Source organism: Onychomys torridus, chromosome 5, assembly GCF_903995425.1.
Source record: "Onychomys torridus chromosome 5, mOncTor1.1, whole genome shotgun sequence".
NCBI classification, from domain to species: domain Eukaryota; kingdom Metazoa; phylum Chordata; class Mammalia; order Rodentia; family Cricetidae; genus Onychomys; species Onychomys torridus.
The window spans coordinates 73083629-73106445 of NC_050447.1; the positions used below are offsets into that span (position 1 = coordinate 73083629).

At 39.1% G+C, this 22817-nt stretch overlaps 1 protein-coding gene across 2 annotated transcripts in view; it reads right to left on the minus strand.

Moving 5' to 3' along the window:
• Positions 1 to 22817, minus strand: part of Cubn (cubilin) — a 222821-nt gene that overhangs the window by 49284 nt on the left and 150720 nt on the right. For both annotated transcript variants that reach the window (XM_036188531.1, XM_036188530.1), the window contains exons 44-52: positions 17534 to 17708; positions 16206 to 16384; positions 14845 to 15054; positions 14072 to 14212; positions 13216 to 13397; positions 5793 to 5964; positions 4366 to 4572; positions 2036 to 2185; positions 161 to 282 (exon numbers count right to left, since the gene is read on the minus strand). In XM_036188531.1, coding sequence (XP_036044424.1) covers positions 161 to 282; positions 2036 to 2185; positions 4366 to 4572; positions 5793 to 5964; positions 13216 to 13397; positions 14072 to 14212; positions 14845 to 15054; positions 16206 to 16384; positions 17534 to 17708 — 1538 coding nt within the window. The remainder of the gene's footprint in view (positions 1 to 160; positions 283 to 2035; positions 2186 to 4365; positions 4573 to 5792; positions 5965 to 13215; positions 13398 to 14071; positions 14213 to 14844; positions 15055 to 16205; positions 16385 to 17533; positions 17709 to 22817) is intronic.

Here is a 22817-nt window from a genome sequence, read left to right on the forward strand (position 1 = left end):
TAACAAAATCTGTAGGCTCAACAAAGAATTTTACAGAAAATTTTATCTGATTATAAAACCAAAGCCTACAGTAATCACTTCTTTATACACACACATACAGACACACATAAGGACACACACACCATTTCCATGACCCATTAACCCAGCTGTAAGAACTCACAGTGATGATGTGCCCTTCTGGGGCTTCCAACAGCCATGAACAGTGGGTCCATCTACCATAAGTGTTTGGATAATTAGGACTTGAGATCACTCCACTCTCGCCTGTCTGTATTCCACCACAATCTGAAATTAGATTTATAAACCTCTAAATGAAAGAAAAGAAAATACCCACAGAGCTGAAACAATACTTAATGACAGTCATCATACTCTCTGATAAAAAATATAATCAGCCAATCAATCAATCAATCAACCAATCAATTAAGAAATAAAAACCTGAACAAGATCAAAGTTAGGGTGGAAGAATAGAAATGAATGAACTGAATCACAATTAACAGTAGTAGTGTGCACCAAACAGAATTCCATAGTACAGACAGCCTCAACTGAGCAGAAAATAGGAGGTTCATGGTAAATGGAGTAGCTAGCCATAGGATATAGCTAATAATGTACTATAGACAAATGAAAAGACACTACCTTTCCTGAGAACACCAGACCATGGATACATAGGTAAACCTGAAGAAATGATCTGCCCTATAATCAGCTATTGCATCATAACAAGCACTTAGGTTTCAAAGAACAGATTATTGAAGCATGTTAAAAAGATGGTGCAGGTCTATAACATCGTATGATCTGCCATTCAACAGAAACAACACTGCTTCTTTGTCTGATTCTCCTTTCAGTGGGATGAAAAAAACTAATGGATGAAATGTTTGCCCAAGTAGATTATGTTTGCGCTTATTCCCTCCTTGAACTGCACATTTGGTTGCTGTGGAGTGATCTTTTTTGTACATTGTGAAGATGTGTTTTTGCTAAGGCACCTTCTGATTACTTTAATAAAAAGCTCAATGGCCATTAGCTAGGCAGAAAGAGGTGAGGTGGGACTTCTGGGGACAGAGAGCTCTGGGAAGAAGAAAGGGGAAGTTGCTAGCCAGACGTTGAGGAAACAGGATGAACAGTACAGAATAAAGGTAAATGAGCCTTTAATAATGTATTTAATAATAAGTCTTTGTTTCAAGTTGTTTTTTTTTTTTTTTTGAGCTGGCAGGTCAAAGAAAAATCCATCTATATTTGGTTATAACAGGAAGAATAGTATATAAAACTATAGCAGAACATATGTTGATTCACAGTCAAACTCAACAGAAGGAAAAGTGGGATTATAAAACCCGTCAGCAAGAAGTAGACTCAAACACAGAGGATCAATGCCAAACAGAAAGTGTGGCAGACTGAGAGGGTCATCTTGGAGACATGGACTTAGGGTGGGAATAAAGCTTTGGAGACAAGGCAGGAAAAGAAAATATGAGTTTAGACTTTCACTAAGGGAAACACTGCCACAAATGTGAAAGGATTACCATGTTAGTGAAAGGAAGCAGAAAAAACAAAAAACAAAAAACAAAAAACAACAACAACCCTGGAACCAGGGCAAGCAGTTTTGCTGCCCACCTTGGATTGAATTTCTACATATAAACTCTGAATGTCACACACACACAGGTCTAACACAAATTATTAGAAATATGCAATAATCTGAATAAAACATAAACTGTGACCATGTAGGATTTACCCTGAAATGTAAGAATGGTTCACAATAGAAAACATGTCAATGTAAATTGGGGACCAAGCTTGGGGGCCCAACCAAACCATAAAAACAAAACAAAAGACTATAGTTTGAAGAAGACACAGTTGTCTACACAGAGAAACAAAGACAATCGAAGTATCAAAGCCATAAGACTATAGTAGGGTCTCTGGAATAAAAGCAAATATATAAAAACCATAAAACTCTTCTTGGCATCAGTAACAACTGGTTAAAAATTTAACCTGAAAAATTTCACTGAAATTGTCAATGAAACTATTGTATACTAAGACATAAATCTTTTAGGCTTACCTGTAAAGGAGTACTCTACATTGAATCCAGTATATTGTACACGATCATTGGTGACAAAGTGTATCCACACCTGGGGGTAGGGGACAACCAAGGGTACTGCTGGTGCTGACAAGCTGCAGAACTTCTCTATCAGGGGCCCATCAGCATCACCTGATCAGAATAGTATGGCAAGTGACATTATTTACAGGGTTTTGGACAAATATCTTTAATGAATAGGAACAACAAATAATCAATAAAAACAACAAAAAGTACTCCTTGATACATTTCAATTCTGGTACAGTAGCAGACATTTCAAAAGAAATCCTCTATTATCTTTGTCAGTTACACACAAAAGAGTTCTCTAACACACTGATGTAGAGATGCCTTTACTATTGGTGCCAATTTATTCCAATTTATGTCTTCAAAATCACTTTCACATATCTAAATGTGAAATGCAATCAACTTAACACCCCTTTTAGCTGTGTGCTTTGTAAGGGAGGAAGGAATGTCAATAGTGATAACAAATACACTCTTAGGATAGAGACAATGATTGCCAAAACTTCTCAAGATTCTTCACTGCATTTGATCTTCTAAAATGAACAGAATATTCAGCACTCAGGCCAAGAACTGTCAGGGTTGAGTTGAATAAGTTTCACGAAGATTCCTTTTCACAGAAATTTGATTAACATTTACAGAGTACCTGGAAAGTGCACATTTATCTGCTCCCTCTGTATTCTGTCAGATGAACACAGCTGACCTTATAAATCAATGATATAGAGTATTTTCTACTGTCTGTAAATCAGGGGGAATAAAGAGAAGATTGAATTTCACTGATGGAAATTGAATATAGAGTTGTTCTGCTTTAGTCTATGAATGAATAGAATACCTGGCAACAGGTAGAGGTGGTAAGTATTTATCACCGTTTCATGGAAAGCATTCTCAATGGCCTCTTCCATGTTTATACCCATGTCCCTCAAACAGATGGGACGATTTTCTCTTGCAAAAATCCCTGGCCTGCGACCCAAGTTTATATCAAAACTCTCATTAAAAACTCTGTTTTCCATGTTCTCAAAGGAGGCTGTCAGTGACTGGGCAGGTCTTCTCAATTTTGACCTTGGTGCAGCTATGATGTGTCTCAGCACTACATTATTTTATTTAAAACTGGATAGAAATTATCTTTAAAAGTATAGAGATGAAACACATTCATTAACCCATTTGGTTTCTTAAATTTTATTTTATATGTGTCAAATTACTATTCAGCCTGACAACACTACACTATTATAACCACTCCATATGATATTATAACATTATTTTCTGCACAAACACAACTGATTCTTACTTGCTGTTTAATATCATCTGTGTAGCCACATTAGGATTGTTACTCATCTCTGTAATTTCCCCTATTTCTCTACCACCCAAAGGTTTATGATAGACCTTTGCAGAAGAACTTCCTCCCCTAAAATAAAGGGTGTTAAAATAACACAATGGCAATAAGAATATAATATATAATATAATGTGTTGTATAGTATATACTTTATATATACAGTATATACTATATACTATAATATAAGGTAGCTACCACTGATTATTAGAGTTGTCCACCTTCAGCTTTCTTTTCTTTAACACTGGGGATTAAGGAGAACACAACCAACATTTGACAGCATAGAGCACCTTTACAATTATCCCCCCCCCCCCCCCCCCCCCGTCTACTTATTTTCTCACTGGGAAGCAAGCATCAGCGTGCCGATGGAAACAACCTCTTTAGATCATCTAAGAAGGAACTGGAATCCTTCCATGAACACAAAGTTTTGAAAAAATTCTTAAGAGAAGTATGATTCATCAGATATGCCTTGATCCTTTTCTATCATAAAAAAAAAAATGAATGATGACTTTTAGATTAATTCTTCCAAATAGCTCCCATGTGCTGCTCCACATTGGTACAGTGCAGAAGGTTTTTAAACTTCTAGGGCCTTAAAAGACAAAAGAATGAACAACCTCCTTGTGAGACCTGCAAGTTCAGGAAACTACTGACAGTGTCGGGTCACACTAAGCTTAGTTTCCGAGGCCAGTGGAGCACACTGATAGGACAGAGACTGGCTGGAACCTGACTTGGATGAGTCTCCCATATAGTAAACCTGAGAGAGAAACTCTTCCTTGCTAAGGACCCACTTCCCTCACAGTTCTTAGGTCACATTTGCCATCTGGGAACATGAGATTTCAGCTTTGTGTTGACAAAGCTCTTTTGAAACTTATGCACTTGAGATAGAAGTCATTTGAACGCCTGCTGTTGTCTCCAGGAATAAGAAGAATAAGCAGATAAATTAGAGAACACATTCTTTGATGGAACTCACCCACTCGAAACTCAAGGACATCAAATGCACAGTCTTGATGACTTTCAAGGGAAAATGCTATAAAATGGATATTAATGGATGAATTTTCCTGATTTGGATTACTGAGAGTCCATTCACAGTCTAGGTTTCTTGCATAATCACGGATTCCATTATAGCCAGGAGAAGTAAAGTTTCCACCAGAGACACTTGAAAGAGGTCCACCACACACTAAGGCAACAAAAGGCAGAGAGAGAGAGAGAGTAACGAGATCCGCATTGTAACAGATGATTCCAACAATCAAGGCACAATGAGTGAAATAATAAACACTGCATCAATTTGCTCTTCAAAGGCAGTCAGGCTTGTAGACAAAGGACATGCAAACTACAGGAGGAGTGCCTGTGGGTTCAACCAAGTTCCTTTATTTCCCTTCTGGAATGGAGAAGATGGCTGTGGCTTGGCCATGTATCAATATCTCCAAGTTTAGATATATTATGCATTCAATATTTAATTTAGAAAAATACACAAACCACTGATAGGTCCTACTGGCTTTTGATAAACTATTTTCTATTTGATCCAATAATTTATTTGCATTAAATAAATAACACTAGAGTGCCAACAAACCTACTCTTTTTTATATGGTAACGAATGTCTCTTAAACCAATCAAATAAATTAAACAATTTTTGCTTTTATTTTGGTTTTTTTTTTTTTTTTTTGGGACAGGGTTTCTCGTGTAGTTTTGGTGCCTGTCCTGGATCTCGCTCTGTATAACAGGCCTTGAACTCACAGAGATCCACCTAGCTTTGTCTCCCAAGTGCTGGGATTAAGGGCGTGTGCCACCACGGCCTGGCAAATTAAACAATTTTTAAAGATGTATTTAGTTCCATTCTTCCTAAATTACAAAACCCTTGGGTAATGGCAGCAGACTTAAAAGGAAGAGTATATTTATAATCTAGGCTACATGTTGCTTAATTTTGGGATAATCTATATTAAATACAACTGGATTATTATTTTCACTGAACATACCCATATCAGTAGGTGAATAAAAAACAATAACATGTATTTAGTTGTCTGAGAAATTAATTACTCTGTGGTCCTAAGCTACCTAGGAAGTATTATCTTGGATATAAAATAATGTATCAGAGACTGTGGGTCCAGACTCAGTCCTAGCAGTGGTATTACAGGGAATCATGCTAGAAAGTAATCTAATAAAATTTTGTTATTAAAAAAATTCAAAATACAATTTTTTTTCTGAAACCACAATCGTTGATCCTCCCATCCTCCCAAGTAGATTTTCTATTTGTTCATATATATTGCTCTTGTGTTGAAGATCCCAGTATACTTTTGATCACTGCAGAGAAAACAGAAGATTTGGCTGTTTGGGGCAGTGTTTGGGGGGCACTGAGTGAGTCTGGCAAAGAGGAGGTACATTTGTAGCATCCTACATCACCTGCGTCTTCACTGGAGGTGTAGGAAGCAGTGAAGCCTCCGTATGGCCGGGATCCATCAGTGAAGAATACAACCTTCATTGTGTTTCCAGTAGATTTGAACTCATTGGTTACATTCACACGGCTGCACAATTTCTCTAGTTGGGGTGAGTTCCTTCTAATGCCATTGAACACCTGTTAGAAAAATAGGTTGACTTGTAGCTGTGCTGCTCACTTTACTGAATATCCTTCAGGAGATGACCATCTGAGCCCTGAATTGTGCCCTTCTAAAGAAACCACAGTCAACAGTACAGAAGCCTCTCCCAGGACTTGTACAAACCACTGAGCCACGCCAAGCATATTTTTTGGCCTTAGGGTCATGTCAAGAAAATGAAAGATTTGTAAATGTCCTCCTCCCATGGGCCACAGATGAGAGGCTTCTCTGCATTTGGCAAGTGGAGACCCTGCTTTACATGGGAAGTAAATGTGCCACTGTGCTTTCTTTATAGTCACTGAGTTTACCAACATGCAGTTTCCTTAATCATGCTTTGGACGCTTTTTAACATAATAACTTAAATGTTAGCCTTAGATGATTTCAAGTGTATAACCATTCATCTACTCCAAATACCTTGGAACGTACTTTGCACTGAATTTTCTTTATTGCTTTTAATTAAGTGTACCTCTGTGTATCTGGGTGTGGTTGTGTGCATGTGAGTGCAGGTGCTTGCACTGGATTTGCCTGGAGCAGGAGCCACAGGCAGTCGTGAATGCCCCAAGTGTGTGCTGGAAACTGAACTCCAGTCCTCTGCAAGAGTAAAACATGTTTTTAAACACTGAGCCAATTCTCCAGTGCCCCTTAAAAAGCAATTAAAAAAATAAAGCTCTTTCTTAATTATTATGGATTCAAAGTTCCTATATTCTTAGTCATTTGACTTAACTTGTTTTAGTTTTTATTTTCAAGATTATAATATAACAACCATTTTCGAGATTATAATATAACAACCAATCAGTGTGTTCTTACTTACTGACTTTTAAAAACTGTATTTTTACTGGTATCAAAATACAACTAATAGCTTTAGTTCCAACTGGTAAAGTATGACTGCTTCTGCACCAAAGCCTTGTGAATGCGTTTCAGAATTCAGAGATGTTTCTAAAGAAATAAATAGCAATTTACTTGGTGATTGATATCCCTGCGCTTTAAAAGGATTTGAATGGCTCACAATTAGAAACATCAGCCTAAAAGCTTTGAGGAAGTAGGCCATGTTCTACTCCAAGGGGACAAAAGCTTTTCCAGTTACTGTAATTAATGACTGAATTTAGCTCTTGGGTGGTTTCTGGTTTAAAATGCCTTCCAGCTAGAGGACCAGAGGAAGTGTTTCCATCATCTCTTGTGCAGATATGGAGCCAGACTCTGCTAATGGCCTACTCAGATTATCTTATCTGATCATTACCATGCCTCTCCCTCTCAGGCATGTACTAGGACTTCATTTTTCCAGATGCAGACAGTAGAGTACAGAGATTTGTACTTTGTTGAAATTCTAAGAACTAGAAATATCTGAATTTGGATTCAAATTCCAATATCAAACCACAAAGGGAAGCGACAAAAGACAATACATATTTCATGCTACTATGAACAGGAATAGGTCATTCATTCTTAGATTGGAAAGAACTTATCACCAACTACAAGGCTGATAGGCTATGTTGTAAGCAATGATCGAAGGTCTTTGTTGCCTCTTTATGTATCTGACCCCAGCACAGAACTGGATTGACTAGAACATGTGCAGTCATCCAGTTAGTATATGGACTTCTTTCTCCATCTAGAAGCAACCGACTGTGAGCTCCTGTCTTGTCCTCTAATGTCTTTTGTAGTCAGAAACAAGAAGCCTCAGAAGACTCAAGGCAAGGAGCAGGTACATGACGGTCCAGACAAGGTATGAGCTGCTGTGAGCAGGAACGAAATTGGACATTTGTCTCATGACCCCACACACTGTGTGGTGCAGCCTTTCATTTCCTGCTTCTGAATCATCAGATTTGTTGCTGGATTTGGGGGAGTTTCAAGTCCAGTCCAGCTGGGTGTGGTACTCAACAAGCAACAATATGCTTTAAAATTCCCATGCCACTTGCAGGTCTTAAGTTTTCTTTCCTTCTATTTGGGTAAGCGTTAAGTCCACAGAGGGTGGGAAAAAGCAGTTCAAACACTTGTTTGGAAGAAAAGGGATAAAGTAAACACCAACACATAAATATGTTTTAAAGAAATGGAACTTGGACATTCTCCTACAGAAATGAATTCCCAAAGTGATTCCTTGATGGAGGTTCATCCTCCCCAGGAGGAAAGATCTGAAGCTATGATATTTTCAGATCACTAATTATGGGTTAAGATCTGTATTAATTACTTTCATAAGATCCAATTACCAGATTCAAGTACATGTGCAGAGCTGCCAATCAGCTTTTGCACACTTTTTTAATTTTTAATGAAGATCAACCAGGGCTCTGGGGAAACATCTAATACGAAATGCAGAGACCAATATAAATAGAGATAGAATCTGAAGGAAACAATATGAAACTTCATAGAAGTAATATGAAACTTCAAATTATGATTCTACAATAGTTTAATACGTGCATTCAAATGATTATGGTACAGCAGGAATCATATAAGTCTACAAAAGTTACCATCCACACTTGTGTCCTTAGGGAGTTACAAGAGCATATGTCTCAGCCAAAAAACAGGAAACTGACTAAGAAAGGAAATGTACAGCATCTTGAAGCCAGGTGGCCAGTCCAGAAGGGAATGGAGAGGTCACAAACATGACAGTGCAGGGAAATCCCAAAACAACAGCTCCCATTAGGCTTGCTGCAGATGGACAAAAATTTGCAGAAGGATACTGGTGATATAAATAGGCATGTGTGCCTCTTTGGTGGAAGATGTTTAGAACAATTAGTGACATCCATAAAATGTAAAAATAGCACAGCTGTTGTTACTGCCATTTGAAAAAGCCAAAGGAAATGTGGCCATAGCTTATTGCCTAGTGTAACTAGAATGCAGTTTCCATAATCACCTTGGTTTAACACCAAAGGGCCATGACTGTGGAAACTGTGACATATGTGTTTTGTAGGGAAGTTGGCAGAATATGGGAATTATGGGTTCTCTATGTGCATGTCTCATGGGAGGGAGATAATTCCTCAGTTTCTATAGCAGGAGATGGGTAGACGATACTCAAGACCAACAGAAGAGGTGCAGAATAAGAATATTAGCTAGATACAATGGCATAAGTGCTACAAGAAATAGCTAGATGCCAGAGGAGTAGATACATCTGGCTTCAATGATTAGGAGTGGAGAAGTCACAAGTAAAGTCTAGTTTTGCAATTTGTGACCACTAGTATCAATTTTATTTTTATTATTTGAGTTCTAAAACTGTGACTCATTTTGTCTTTCCTATAGGTCATGTACAATCTTTGGTGGTAAAATTCCTAATAATCATTGGATTCAACATGGTTTGAATCATGGACATAATTTCAAAGGACCAAAAAAAAAAATCTCAGTATTATGAAAATTTTAGTGATATGTAAAATGCAAAAATTAGGTATTTTTTGTTTTCTGAACTTTTAAGATACTGTTCACTAAACATCCATTTTATTTAATCAGAAAACATTAGTTTTCAGGGGAATTTACATTGCTTAGTTAAAACTACTTAAAATTATGCAGAAACCAGAAAGACATACAATACATAAAAATATGGTACACTGGGAATGTTTAATCTTTTTTCTCCTTGTCTTTGTCTACATATCCATGCAATTAGTAACAGGAAAAATGTTTCTTTATAACTAACACCTAACACCTTGGAGCAACAAAATGGCTGTGTATAAACCTTCACACGAGTGCTGTAGCATGTATACATCCATAAATACACATGCACAAGCACAATAGAGATGTAAATAAATGTAATTTTAAAATTAACAATCTTATTGTAGGGCTGTAATTCAGTTACTTAGCATGCACAAGTCCTGGGTTCAGTCCCCAGCACCACATGAACAAGATGTGTGGTGCATACCAGAAATTATAGCAGTCTGGAAGTGAAGCTGGAGGATCAGAAGTTCAAAGCCATCCCCTGCTATATACTGAGTTGTAAGCTAGCCTGGGCTATTTGACACCCTGTCTCTAACTAACTAACTAACTAACTAACTAACTAACTAACTAACTAAAAAGAATGAAAAAGAAAGTAAACAAGAAAGAGAGAAAAAAGCCGGGTGGTGGTGGCACACGCCTTTAATCCCAGCACTCGGGAGGCAGAGGCAGGCGGATCTTTGTGAGTTCGAGGCCAGCCTGGTCTACCGGAGGAGATCCAGGAAAGGTGCAAAACTACACAGAGAAACCCTGTCTCGGAAAACCAAAAAAGAAAGAGAGAAAGAAAAAGGAAAACAAAAACAACACAGCGTTTCCTGCCTCTCAAACTAAGAAGAACACACCATTTCCATACCTAGTATCTGGGAAAAGCATTTCAGTACTTCAGATATTGGAACTGAGACAATAATCTGAAGGTTAAATACGGCAATTTTCAGGTCATAGAGAGTGATGAGGCGATGTCATGGGAGGCTTGACCTTTGGAATTTACTATTCAGCAGCAAAAGACTAATTCTGTAATTCGTTCATCAAACCTTTATCTCCATGACCATGTATAGGCCCCTGGGGATTCACTGGAGGAAACTGAGTCCCGGCCCTCAGAGAGCTGGCATGAAGTGCTATGAAACAACACGGGGGAGGCCCGGGGAGGGTGGGGTTTGCTTCATGTAGGGTCTCAGTGAGGTGGTGTGGGTTAGCCACTAGAGTAGAGATCCAAAAGAAAAGATAACCAGGCAGGCTCTTGGGAGGAACAATCTAGACAGAGGCCATAATCAACCATTAAGGCCTGATATTGGAGCCTGTTTATCGAAAGCCAATCCCACCCCCACCCCCTACCCTGGGTACCTGTCACGTGGAGATTTCTCCCAGAGCCCAGAAAAGAAGTGTGCAAATGGCTAGGATTCTAATCTATATCAATTGAATCTACGCACGCCATGCTCTTTTAGTCCATTTACTTTGTTGTTTTAAGTGAATTTTCCCTACATCTACAGCTTCTTTTTTGCCCACACATTACTCTGCTGTTCATTCTTTGTTCTATCTTAGTTCTCTTACCTAGTCTCTGAAGTTTCCAGTTTTTATATACATACAGTCAGAAATTCTCTGGCCCAAGCAAGGTCACAAGGCTTGAATTCTCTCAGGGTCATAAAAGCAGATAGCAGTTTATACTAGGTAGTGACTGTCAGGCTTTCTTTATGGCTCAAAGAGGAGGTAACTTGTAAATGCCTCAGTGAACTCTTAAAGGGAACAGGGTCAAATGAGAGGGAGAGAGACCTTAAATCGATTAGGGAAATCTAAGAAGGGAAAAGGGAATCCGTGTGTAACACTGCATTCCTAAGTGTGGTTAGATTACTAATACGTTGATTAGTAAGCCAAAGTGAAAGGAAAAGGAGCTAAGGATTTGTTAGTGCAAGGTTAGCTTGGGGTAGCACTTGCCTATCTGTAGGCAAGGTGAGCCCAGGGCACACTGGTTCCCTGTCTATCTAAAGGTTGTGAATCAACAAACTCAGACATGTAATTCTATGTCCTTGGGTGCCTGAGAATGTCTCAAATGAGATAGTTTTGCCTGGACACTTCACACTGACCAAATGCCTGGCAATGAAGGTAATTGCAGGAGGGCAGACCTCTAAGTTTACATTGTAGAAAGGAACAAAGATCTGGTGGTGGGAAACAGGTATTGACTTTGAGACTGTTTTCATACACACCTGGGGGATGTTATCCATGTACCCCAAATGTACAGGGGAAGTTGTGCCCAATAAAGGATCGATCATATTGTTAGAAACTCTTGGAAAAAGAATTAATTGGAAAAGCTACAATAGCACACAGGAAATTCACTGAAGGAAATAGCTAATACATTCAAAAGCCATTATCTCCAAGACTCCTTGAGTTTTGGCTTAACCTCCATCAGAGCACCAGGCTCTAATGGGTCAGCCTTGTCAATGCCAGCTGAGTTCTTACTTCATATTTCTGTGGCTCACAGCACCTGTTAGCATATCAAGGGATAAAAGAGAAGCTAGGGAGCTGGGTCATAGGAGGCAGGTGAGGGAGAGGGAGGATCAGCAGGTACTGGCTGGTTGGGTGGGCCTTGTTAGGGTTCATCTTTTTGAGATGAAAGATCATTGGAGGATTTTTCAAAGAGAAAGTGCTATGACATGATTAAACATTGTTTTCCCACTGCTTAGGATTGAACCTAGGGTTTTATACATGCCAGGCAAAGTTTCTGCCACTGAGATAAACTCCTACCCTCAACACGATCCTATTTAAACCAGAAACCATTACTTTGGCTGCTGTCCTGAGAATGTGGGAGGACAAGGCTAGAAACAGAGACCAGCTGAGACTGATGGAACAGTCCAAGTGAAGAACGATGCAGTAGCAGTGGGTATATAGATGTTAGAGCTGGATATTTTCTAAAGTGCAGCCACTGGCTCTTGTGTACAGATAGGTGTAGGAACTATGACTCCAAAATAAACATCAAGATTGTTTCCTTGAGCCACTAGAAATACTATCTACTCAGATAAGAAAGACTAAAGAGGCCAGGCATGGTGACACACACCTTTAACACCAGCACTCAGGAGGAAGAGGCAGGTGGATCTCTCACTTTGAGGCCAGTATGGTCTACAGAGCAAATCCCAGGATAGCCAGGATTACACAACAAAACTCTGTCTTGAAAAAAACAAAACAAAACAAAACAAAAACGGCAGAAGAAGGGAGCAGGATGGGTAGAGAAATATACGAACACTAATTCCATTTGATAGCCTTAGTCTATGCATACCTATATCGATAAGTAAATATATGTATGCATATAAATATGTAGGTCAACACACACTTCCCAGTCAACAACATATTTGTTATTCATACTCATGGGTCTCACTTGCTTTCTTCAGCTGAGGGAAGCTAACAATGCTGAGGGCATGCCTCTCCCATTTGAAGTTGCAAGAGGGCAGGCTTTCTGCCCAGGGTCTCTCAATGCCTCTGGCAGAGAATGAGGTTATGGAGGACCATTCATCTGCTCAAGTCTCACAGGTACTTGTGCTGAGACCGACGAAGTTTGCCTGTGTGCTTAGCTGTGATCTGCTTGTTCTCTTTTGCCAGATGTAATGATGGTTTGCCCTGAAAACATATCCACCATGTAAACTTTGTGCATGAGGTGACAGATAATAGTCTCTGAAAGCAGTTTGTGGTGACTTTGTTTTATCTAAACTACTCAGAATTTTTCTGAAAAGTGGTTGCGTAGGTGGGGATAGTTTGATAGTTGAGTTTTTGTACTACCACTTCCGGTGAATACATTCCATACACAATGGAACACAGTGGCCAGCCTGTGGAGGACTTACTATGAGGTGTTCACTGTCGCAGGATGGATGGTTGCTCAGCCTCAAGTTGGTAAAGGTTAGGATGATTCTCCTGCTTTCTGGTACAGTGATTGTCCACTCACAGATCCAGGCATGAGAATTTGGGTTTGGGTAGTTTGGAGAAGTAAATGTTCCAGTAGGGCCATGTAAATTCTCACCACACACTGAAAGAAAGAAAGGAAAAAAAAATTAGTCAAATTATCTCTTTTAATAAGGAACAGTTTTAAAATTAGTTCTTAATGACCTATCTGAACAAAATTACTGGCCATATTTTTTTCCACATGTCTGAGAACGCTCATCTATATTCACTTCATGACTTCTTATATTTACATCTGTATTCATTTCTTGTCTCTGTCAATACTTACTTAATGTTTTCTTACATGGAAAACAGTCAACTAGCAGCATTTAAATTATTATCAGAGCCCAGGATTATGAAAGACTAATAAATATAACAAACCCAGGAATGCTAAAGTCATTTTTCTGTTTTTTGACAGGACCTTTATTTCACCCGAGTTTGTTGGGAGCATTTAGGAACCTAAGTTCTTGATAGCTCTAGGGCATCACAATGTGCCAATTTCTCTGGATGATTTTTACAAAGAAGCCCCATCTCTGCCCTGCATCTCTCATGATACAAGTTACTTTCCTTTGTGGCATTTATTCCAGCTCTAAGTTTTCATTAATTGGTGACTGTTTATTAGCATCTGCCTTTCACTTTCTCATAAGAGTCAAAAAGACAAAAAACACACGTTCGTTTTCAAATTCTTTATCAGTGCCCAGTGCAGCATCTAGCCTCTGTAGGAGATCATCAGTGCCTTTTCGAATACGCCATTGAACTCACCTGCTCTGCTGGACGTAAACTGCAGCCTAAATCCTGAGGCAGTGACAGAGCCATCTGTGACAAACCTGACCAAAGCAACATTGCTGGAAGTGTCCACACTGCTAGGGATGGAGTTTCCACAATATCTGCCCAAAATATTTCCTGCAAGAGTCAAATAATTAATTATATCCATGCCCAGGTGAATGTTTTTTCTGTCAATGTTTACTGAAGTTGTTTTGCATGGACAAAGAAAATCTTAAGAGACAACCTTTTGTCCATAAAGAAATAGCAACCACTGTTATGAAAATCATGAATCCAAGTCAATATATTTAAATATATGCAGATGTATAAAGACTGGAGCCCACTGGGGTAAGTCTATGTCAGCCTGGTGAGGAAGGCTTGCTCAGATGGCTGAATAAATGGTCCAAGTGCCTCTTATACTGTGATATGATAACACTGTCTCTCCCTCTCCTTGTGCATCAGGAGACTTCTCCAAATACCACAGGTGGCACACTGGGGTCTCCACAGGACAAGGATGCCATCCCAACACAAGGCTCTTTCAGTGTGCTCTGTCTCTAAGATGACTACAGAATGGCTATACCAATACTGAGCATCCATTGTAATCTGTTAGAATCAAGGAAAAGAACTGCCGGTCTTGCCCAGAGCCCATGAATCTACATTTCTCTGATGATATCAGACACACCTTTGCCTTTCTCAGAAGCCAAGATGCTTCAGGGGATTGACTTAATTGATTAAGAAGGAAACACCCCCAAAGAAAGCAGGATTTCACTGACCAGAGGTATGGTTTTCCCAGATCTCCACAAAGTCTTTTGCACACCCAGGGGAATGCTGAAGATTAAAATCTTCAAAACGAATGGTGAGATAGTGTCCTGGGAGGCCCCGAAGACGCCACTGACAAAATGCATTGTTCGGATAGGGAAGAGCAGGGTATCCGATGCTCTCGATGACTCCATTTACCCCTGAGACTGTTCCTCCACATGGGGCTGCAAAACACATGTACACAAAGGATATTCTATTATAGATTATTTTTATGATTAAGACAATATCACTTAAAACTTTTAGGAGCCAAGTGAATATTAACAGAAGTTGTGAAAATCTGAAAAGATTTGCTTAAAGCTTTCCTAATTATTTGCAATCTACTGTGGATGGATAGAAAGATACCTCAGGCCTACTCAGTGTGAGAAGTGGAAGATGGCTGTGGGATGTCATATCGACTCTCTTGGGAAAGCATGTAAGAGCTGTTATTCATACATAAACATCATCCAGGAAGCAACTGGTAGGGTAATCAGGCCTGCCTGGTACCCTCTGCTGCTGATGGCCACACACTGTCTGCACTCTTTTGGAAGGAGCAGTTGACTGGCGACTGCTGGTGTCAACCTCTCTAGGTTAACTATAAGTATACACTGCACATATTTGTTGAGAGTCCAGACCCACCAGACACTAAATTATATGTGATATGTGGTACGTGGTAGATTATATCATTTGGAGTGAATCTTCAATATGTGTGTTTATGGCTCATTTTTTTGAGTAACAAAATCAAACTCCAGGGGAACAATGTGCTTTTCATTGAGTGACTGACTTAGAGTTAGAGATTCAGGAGGAAAAGGCTGGGCCATATCATGGATTCTTGGTGTTCTAAGTCATTGTCTAAGTGCAGTTTTTGGATCACTAAGGAATTTTTTGTTTTGTTGTTGTTTTTCCAGACATGGTTTCTCTGTGTAGTTTTGGCATTTGTCCTCGATCTCACTCTGTAGACCAGGCTGGCCTCGAACTCACAGAGACCGCCTGCCTCTGCCTCCTGAGTGCTGAGATTAAAGGTGTGCACCACCACCACCTGGCAGGAATTTTATTTTTTGCAAGTATATTATACTTATTTCATGGTAAGAGATAGAAACAAAGGTTGATATAACTGAAAATACTTTTTATACACAAGTTAGGAAAATATAAAACACTAAAGTTTTAATAAAAATTACATTTTAGCTTAAGATAAAATAACTTAAAACTGGTGATGATGTTGTGAGTTTATATGTAACCTTTTTCCAAGTCTTAGCATTAGGCAGATGAGAGGCATGGTTTGGTTAAGTTTCAGAGTTTCCCTTTACCATTGCTGTCCTGCTTGAAAATAAAGCATTACCTATGGAATACTTGGCCTTGAATCCCATGTGGCTGGAACCATTGCCAGTCTGGAATTTCAAGTACATAAGTTCTCTTGAGGATATCCAGCTACCAGGTAAAGTGTGCCCACACAATTTGGAAAGCACTGGGGCGCTTGAGTCAGCTCCATCGCGCAATTCAAGGTAGCTCGAAGAACAGCTAGAAGAAACATATTGGCAAATTAAAAAAACAAAACTAAACTAAACAGTTACTTTGACTTATTTTGTTAGTCAAGACTTCTTTCTTCAAGGACAATATTTAATCATCATTTTTTGTCTTGTAAGACCACATGACTGAGTCTCTTTTGGCTTCCTGGCATTTTAAAATGCCATATTTGTTTTTCCAATGACAATACAACCTTCCATGAGTTCCTGAAGGAGACAGCTTTTTATACTGGGAGATAGTTCTTTACATAGTCTGAATTTGTCTTACAAACATAAAAGTCATTTCAGATGGATCATGGATTCAACTAAAGTGGAATTTTTCAGACATGATACTTGAATATATTTCACATGAGATAGATCAACCTCTTTTGCAAGCCTCATGACTATGGCTACTATGGCTACACAGCTGTACTATGTCTATAAAAGAAGACAAGCTTTTACTAATGTTTCCTAATAAAGTCAAACTAGAGAGTCTATGCTAGTTTCTGTAAAAACAAATCACATTCAGTGTCAAAAAAAAAGTGGTGATCAGTAGCTCTGTTGTGACATGCATTCATTCATGCAAATAGAGGAATATTTTAGATAAATGGAAAAGAAACCATATATCTGTAGCTTGTAATTTTGCTTTGTTTTCACAGACTATATAGTTTCCCTTGATTTCAGCATAGTCATATACGCTCTCTGAGTTGTGATCCTGCAAGATTCCTGATGCAAATAAGACTGGGACATTGTAGAATGCTCATTTCAGTGCTGTTTGCGGCACTGGTGGCCTCTAGTGCCACGCCACACAAAGTCTTATTTGTTAAGCAGGTATTTATTATCTGTGACACTCAATATGAGGCTGGAGGAAAAAAAATTACCTGTCTAACAGAGATTGTATTTTTCCTGTGGGAGGAAGAACAGATGACATCAATCTCAAACAGACACCCTCAATATCTCTTGGAGAATGTGTTGAGGGTCAAGATGGGAGTAGCTGCCAGGCAAGGCTTTGAGGTCTTAGACATTTACTTATCTCTTTGTCTCTGCATTTTTTTCTGGGCAGTGGTGTACCACCAAGCAAAGAAGAAATAAGTTGTCTTGAGACATAACAGCTGAAAAAATATTAACTTTGGGTTGGAGGAACACTAAAATGTAGGTGACTTACTTGGGTGTTTCTGCAATATTGAACTGATCTTCAAATTGGAGCTGGATACTTTTCCCAGAAGGAGCCTCTAAAATCCAAATGCATTCAACATGCTGGGGATAATTAGCAGGATAGTTGGGGGAGGTCACATATCCATCAGAATCGGCACCATGCATGTAGATAGTGCCCCCACAGGCTGTCAAGAAACAGTTAAATCAATCTACAGTCTGGTGGATGGAAACATAATCAGCTACCACGATTCCTGTGTACAGTCAATTTGTCTTTATTTTTCCTCTCAACTTCCTTTCATCAGAATTATCTTCATGTTCTTTTTAAGTAAATAAATTCTGTCGTTCCTGTAAAATAAGCTACCATGTATGTCCCTTTTTATTCTGTCAAATCATCTATTCTGCTCTTTTCATTAGGTCAGGTGTTTCATTTTGAAATGTGTGTATGTGCAGGGGGTGTTATTTGCTTGTTTGCTTGTTATTTAATTCTATTTTACTTTTAACCTTATTTATATGGGTGTTTTGCCTACATGTATGTCTGTGCACCACATGCATGCTTGGTGCCATTTGAGGCCAGAAGATCCCCTGGAAATGGAGTTACAGACAGCTGTGAGCTGTCATATGGGTGCTGGGACTTGAACCTTGGTCCTCTGGAAAAGAAACTAGCACAGCTAGTACTCTTAAACCACTGACCAATCTCTCTAGCTCATTTGTTTGCTGTTTGAGATAGTCTTGGCTAAGCCCAATCTCTCTATGTCACTGAGGTTGCCTTGAATTGCTGAACCTCTTACGTCCACCTCCCATGAGCTGGGATTATAGACACATATCACAATGCCTATATCCAAATTATCTATTCTGATTGAAAATTTTATTTTTCACTAAAGCTAACAAAATTATTGTGCAAAGTATATGCAGCATCACATGAACACATAAATTGTTCTACAAGGCTGACTGACTGGTTAGAACTTCCAGAATTGTAGAGCTGGACTGTTGTAGTCTGGAGTGAAATCATCTTGGGCTGTCTTTAGCCCCCTTAATAGTCACTTACTGTCCACCTGTGTTCGATCTAACATGCATTTTAATGGCTGTTAGGTAAATTCTTTTAAAATATACTAATAGATTCCCGGCTTCATCAACCCAAAGGCTAAGAATGTCATCATTAGCACTTGAGGCCAATAGAAATTTTCTTTCTTTGTTACAAGCCATCTGGCTGTTATTCCCACCAATGTATTTGGTAAGTGCCTCTCTTTTGTTCTGTTACCACAAAAGTTTCCTGAAATCATTACTCTGTCAGAACCTAGCATTTGAGGATAACCTGATTCTATTTTCCCAGATCATGGTCATTTATACTTGGAATCCAGAAAAAAAATTTCCCTTATTCCCTTTTATATTAAAGCTGTGTTTCTGCATCAATAAATACATACCCATCACTCAGATGAGTGAGGAAGTATGCAAGCAGCCATAACTTCCATTAGAAGCTCAGGTCAGTGAGCTTTCACTCACTAAAGACCTGTGATCTCAATATGTTAAAACAAAAACAAAACAAAAAGCTAAGCAGAGCTGGGGAGACACCTCAGTAGGTAAAAACATTTGCTATTCAAAGCTTATGAAATTCAGATTCTTAGAACCTTTGTGAAGGCCAGAAGTATAGCAGGGGGAAGCATGCATCTACAACCCCAGAATTCCTCTAATGAAACAGGAAGCAGAGCCAGGAGCATCTCGAGATGCTTGACCAGTTGGAGTACACAGTGCAGTGGCAAACCAAAAGAGATCCTGCCTCAGAAACAAGGAGTATTTTGAGGACTATTACTCTAGGTCAGCAGTTCTTAACTTGTGGGTTGAAACTCTTTTGGGAACAAACAACTCTTTCACAGGGGTCACCTAAGACCATCGGAAAACACGGATATTTACATTAAAATTCATATCATAGCAAAATTACAGTTATAAAGTAGCAATGAAAATAAGTTTATGGTTGAGGGTGACATAAAGCATGTGGAACTGTGTAGTAAAGTGTCACAGCATCAGGAAGGTTGAGAACCATTGCTCTGGATCATCCTCTGACTCCACACATGAATCTCACATGTTTAGTATTGGCTTGCTTTGGAGACAGAGTCTTTTTATGCAACTCTGGCTGGCCTGGAATTCGTTACATGAACAGACTGACATTAAATTTGTAGTCATTTTCCTGCCTATGCCTCCTGAGAACTGAGTACCTTGCTCCTTTCTTTCAGATCCCCTGCTACCACCCGACACATGAATTTTATGGTTGCATTCAATTCTAGATATTTGTAGAAATTAACGTTGTTGAAGGTATTTATTCTCCAGTCTCAATTCTGTTGGGCAATCTGCTAACTGCTTCTCATACAAACGTCAACAGTCATTTCAAGCATCTCTCATTAAACCTTCTCCCTTCTCCCTGTACCTTTGGATTCTCAGTACTACACAGAGTTCTATTTGATACAGAAAATGGATCATCATCATGTCAGTTTTTAATCTGTCATTTGTGACTAGTCAGAATAAATTCATTTGCATCTGTCACCTCTTCCCACAGCACTCTGTATCTGCCCCCTCTGGGATCTTACTGTACTTAGCATCTCCAACCCTTCTTTTCCTCCTCTCTTCTCTCCCCTCTTCTTCCATCCCTCACTCACGCCTTCCTTTTGCTTTCTCTTCCTTCAAACTTATCCAGCATGCTTATTTCACCCTTCAGTCTCTTGCAAGTTGTATACCTGGAGGTGCCTTCTTTATAATTAGGATTGATACCTATTGCATTTAACATGGTTGCCTACATCATCTTCTTTCCATCTGTGTCTCTCAGCTTCTCAGACATCAAACTCTTCTTCTGCTTCTGTCAGCACTTTTTCTCAGCCTGTCTGTGTCTCCTGCCAGGGCTTCTGGACAGTGCTGGAGAGCCCCAGGAATCATTCTGCAGGTCTTCCAGCTTTTCATTCAAAAGAAGTCCTTGGTTGCCCCATATCCACATGGTTTAAACCACAACCTACACTTTGTCAGTCCAGGCTAGACCAATCTTCCCATCTCCATTTTCCAATAGCCTACCAGACATCTTTGGAGATGTAATTTAGGGATTTTAGGATGAACATGTGTCAATCTGGCACCTTGTGTGCACCTAGCTGTTATTCATGCTCCTTCACCCCTTCTCTCCACTTCCACCTTCAAGAGACCTGAAAATCCACTGAATTCCTGACTTATAACATCTTTCAACATGGCCTCTTTTTCTACCTTCTTACTGACATTGCCTTAGCTCAGGACACAGCAGTTTTTCCTGAATTATTCTTTTATCTGGGTTCTTATTTCATTCTTCCAATCATGCAGCTATGTTGATATTTCTGTTCTGGTCAAGCCATGGTGCTTTGGATTTAAACCTTTCAGTGGCTCCCCATCACCATCTGGGAATACTAGTACTAATGGCTCTTAGCATCATGACAAGTATGTGGTTCATCACCATATTCACCTCTTTTTGACTATTCAACAACACAGTAAATTCTTGCAGAACTGTGAATTATCTTCTAGTGCTGAGATGTCTCATGTTGTTACATTGTCCTTTGCTAAAGCACAAATCTCTGTTCATTCCTTTCTTCTCTGGTCCCATCAATTGGACAGGTGCTTCTCCCTGTGGTTACAGATCCTGGAGCATTTCTCCATCTGGAACTTACTATGTTGTACAATAATTGCCTCTGCTTGTCTGTCTCCTTCATTGCATGGAGCCTCTTGATGGAACTTGGTAGTGTGTGCATTGTAAAGCTCTTTATAAATGTTTAGCGAACTAATTAACAAGCCAATTAATCAGGTGAGAATAAAAGATATTTAGTACAGGGCCACAGAGATCTCAATCAACTAGAGCAAAGAGAAGTCTTTGGGGGCAAAGATAGTATAAAGCTCAGCAAGTGATGCCAAGAGCTATTCACACAAAACATAATTTAAGACATGGGAAATGGTATGAAGTAGACACAATGGGAAGAGAGCCAGGGAGAAGTCTGGCTTAGTAAGTAGTTGGAGACAAGCAAAGCATGACCATATTGCTTGGGGCTGCCTCAAAATAGATTTTAAAACCAAAAGATCTTTGTTTGATCTTAATATTAAGCATGGTCATGAGTGTGAGGAAAGGCAGGAAGATGATAATGATCACTAGTATAGATGCATGACCAGTGGGCCTAGAAAGGAACTAAGAAGAAAATACACAGTATATCTGAACTGTCACAGAGTTAAGCTTAATCCAGCATTAACCATTAACAAAGTAGGGAAATGAGTCCTGCAGGGAGGTCAAATCAGCCCTTTCAAACTCACTGTGACTCCCAACATGAAGACAGGGATGTAAGAGAAAATGCCAACCTTGAACAGCAGTGCAGCTGCCCTCAGAGCTGGTAACAGATCCCTGCATGCCAGAGCTTAATGCACTATGAAGTGACTGAACACACTGTTTTCTTGGGCCTTGAACAAGTTATTAAATGCTTTGGGGGGGGGGATGATTAATAGATTTTTATTTCCTTTTCTTTTCCCAAATTAGAAAATTATGCTGACATTCTGAACTCTCTCACATCTGAAATAATGTGTAAAAGAACAAAAGGTTTCTGTTGTGTACGGTGGCATATGCTTTATAATTCCAGTATTTGGGATGTCAAGGCAAGAGGATCAGGGATTCAAGGTCTTCAGCTACTGATCGAATTCCTGGCTACCTTGGGCTACTAGAAACCTTATTTCAAACAGCAGTAGCAGCAATAGCAAAAACAAAACAAAACAAAAAAACCAAAATGGTTTCATTAAGATCAATGTATCTTTTGTAGCATATTTGAAAATCTGGAATTAATGTCATATAATCATTCATGATATTGAATTTGGGGAGACAAGTAAAGATTTTGTTTTGTTGTTTACTCTCCACCAACATTTAATTAAATGCTATTAAAAAGTAAATGTCATAAAAATCAAATAATCACAGTAAAATTAAATAATTAAACAAAATTAAGTAAGGATGATTATATAAAGATTGCTGCTGCAATGCAATAATACAGGAATAATAACTAAATGGGCCGTAGCAGAGTCACAGGTCAGTGTTCACTACAAAGGAAGAACACAATGATGATAAGGAAGAACAATCACAGCCTTTACCAGGCTACTGTAACTAAGTTTGACTCAGGCATCCCAACATGGAAAGGCCTAAAGAAGTCCAGGGGCCTGTTAAGATCACTTCATTTTCTTTTTATGGTTTTTCGAGACAGTTTCTCCATGTAGCTTTGCACCTTTTCCTGGAACTCACTCTGTAGCCCAGGCTGGCCTCAAAC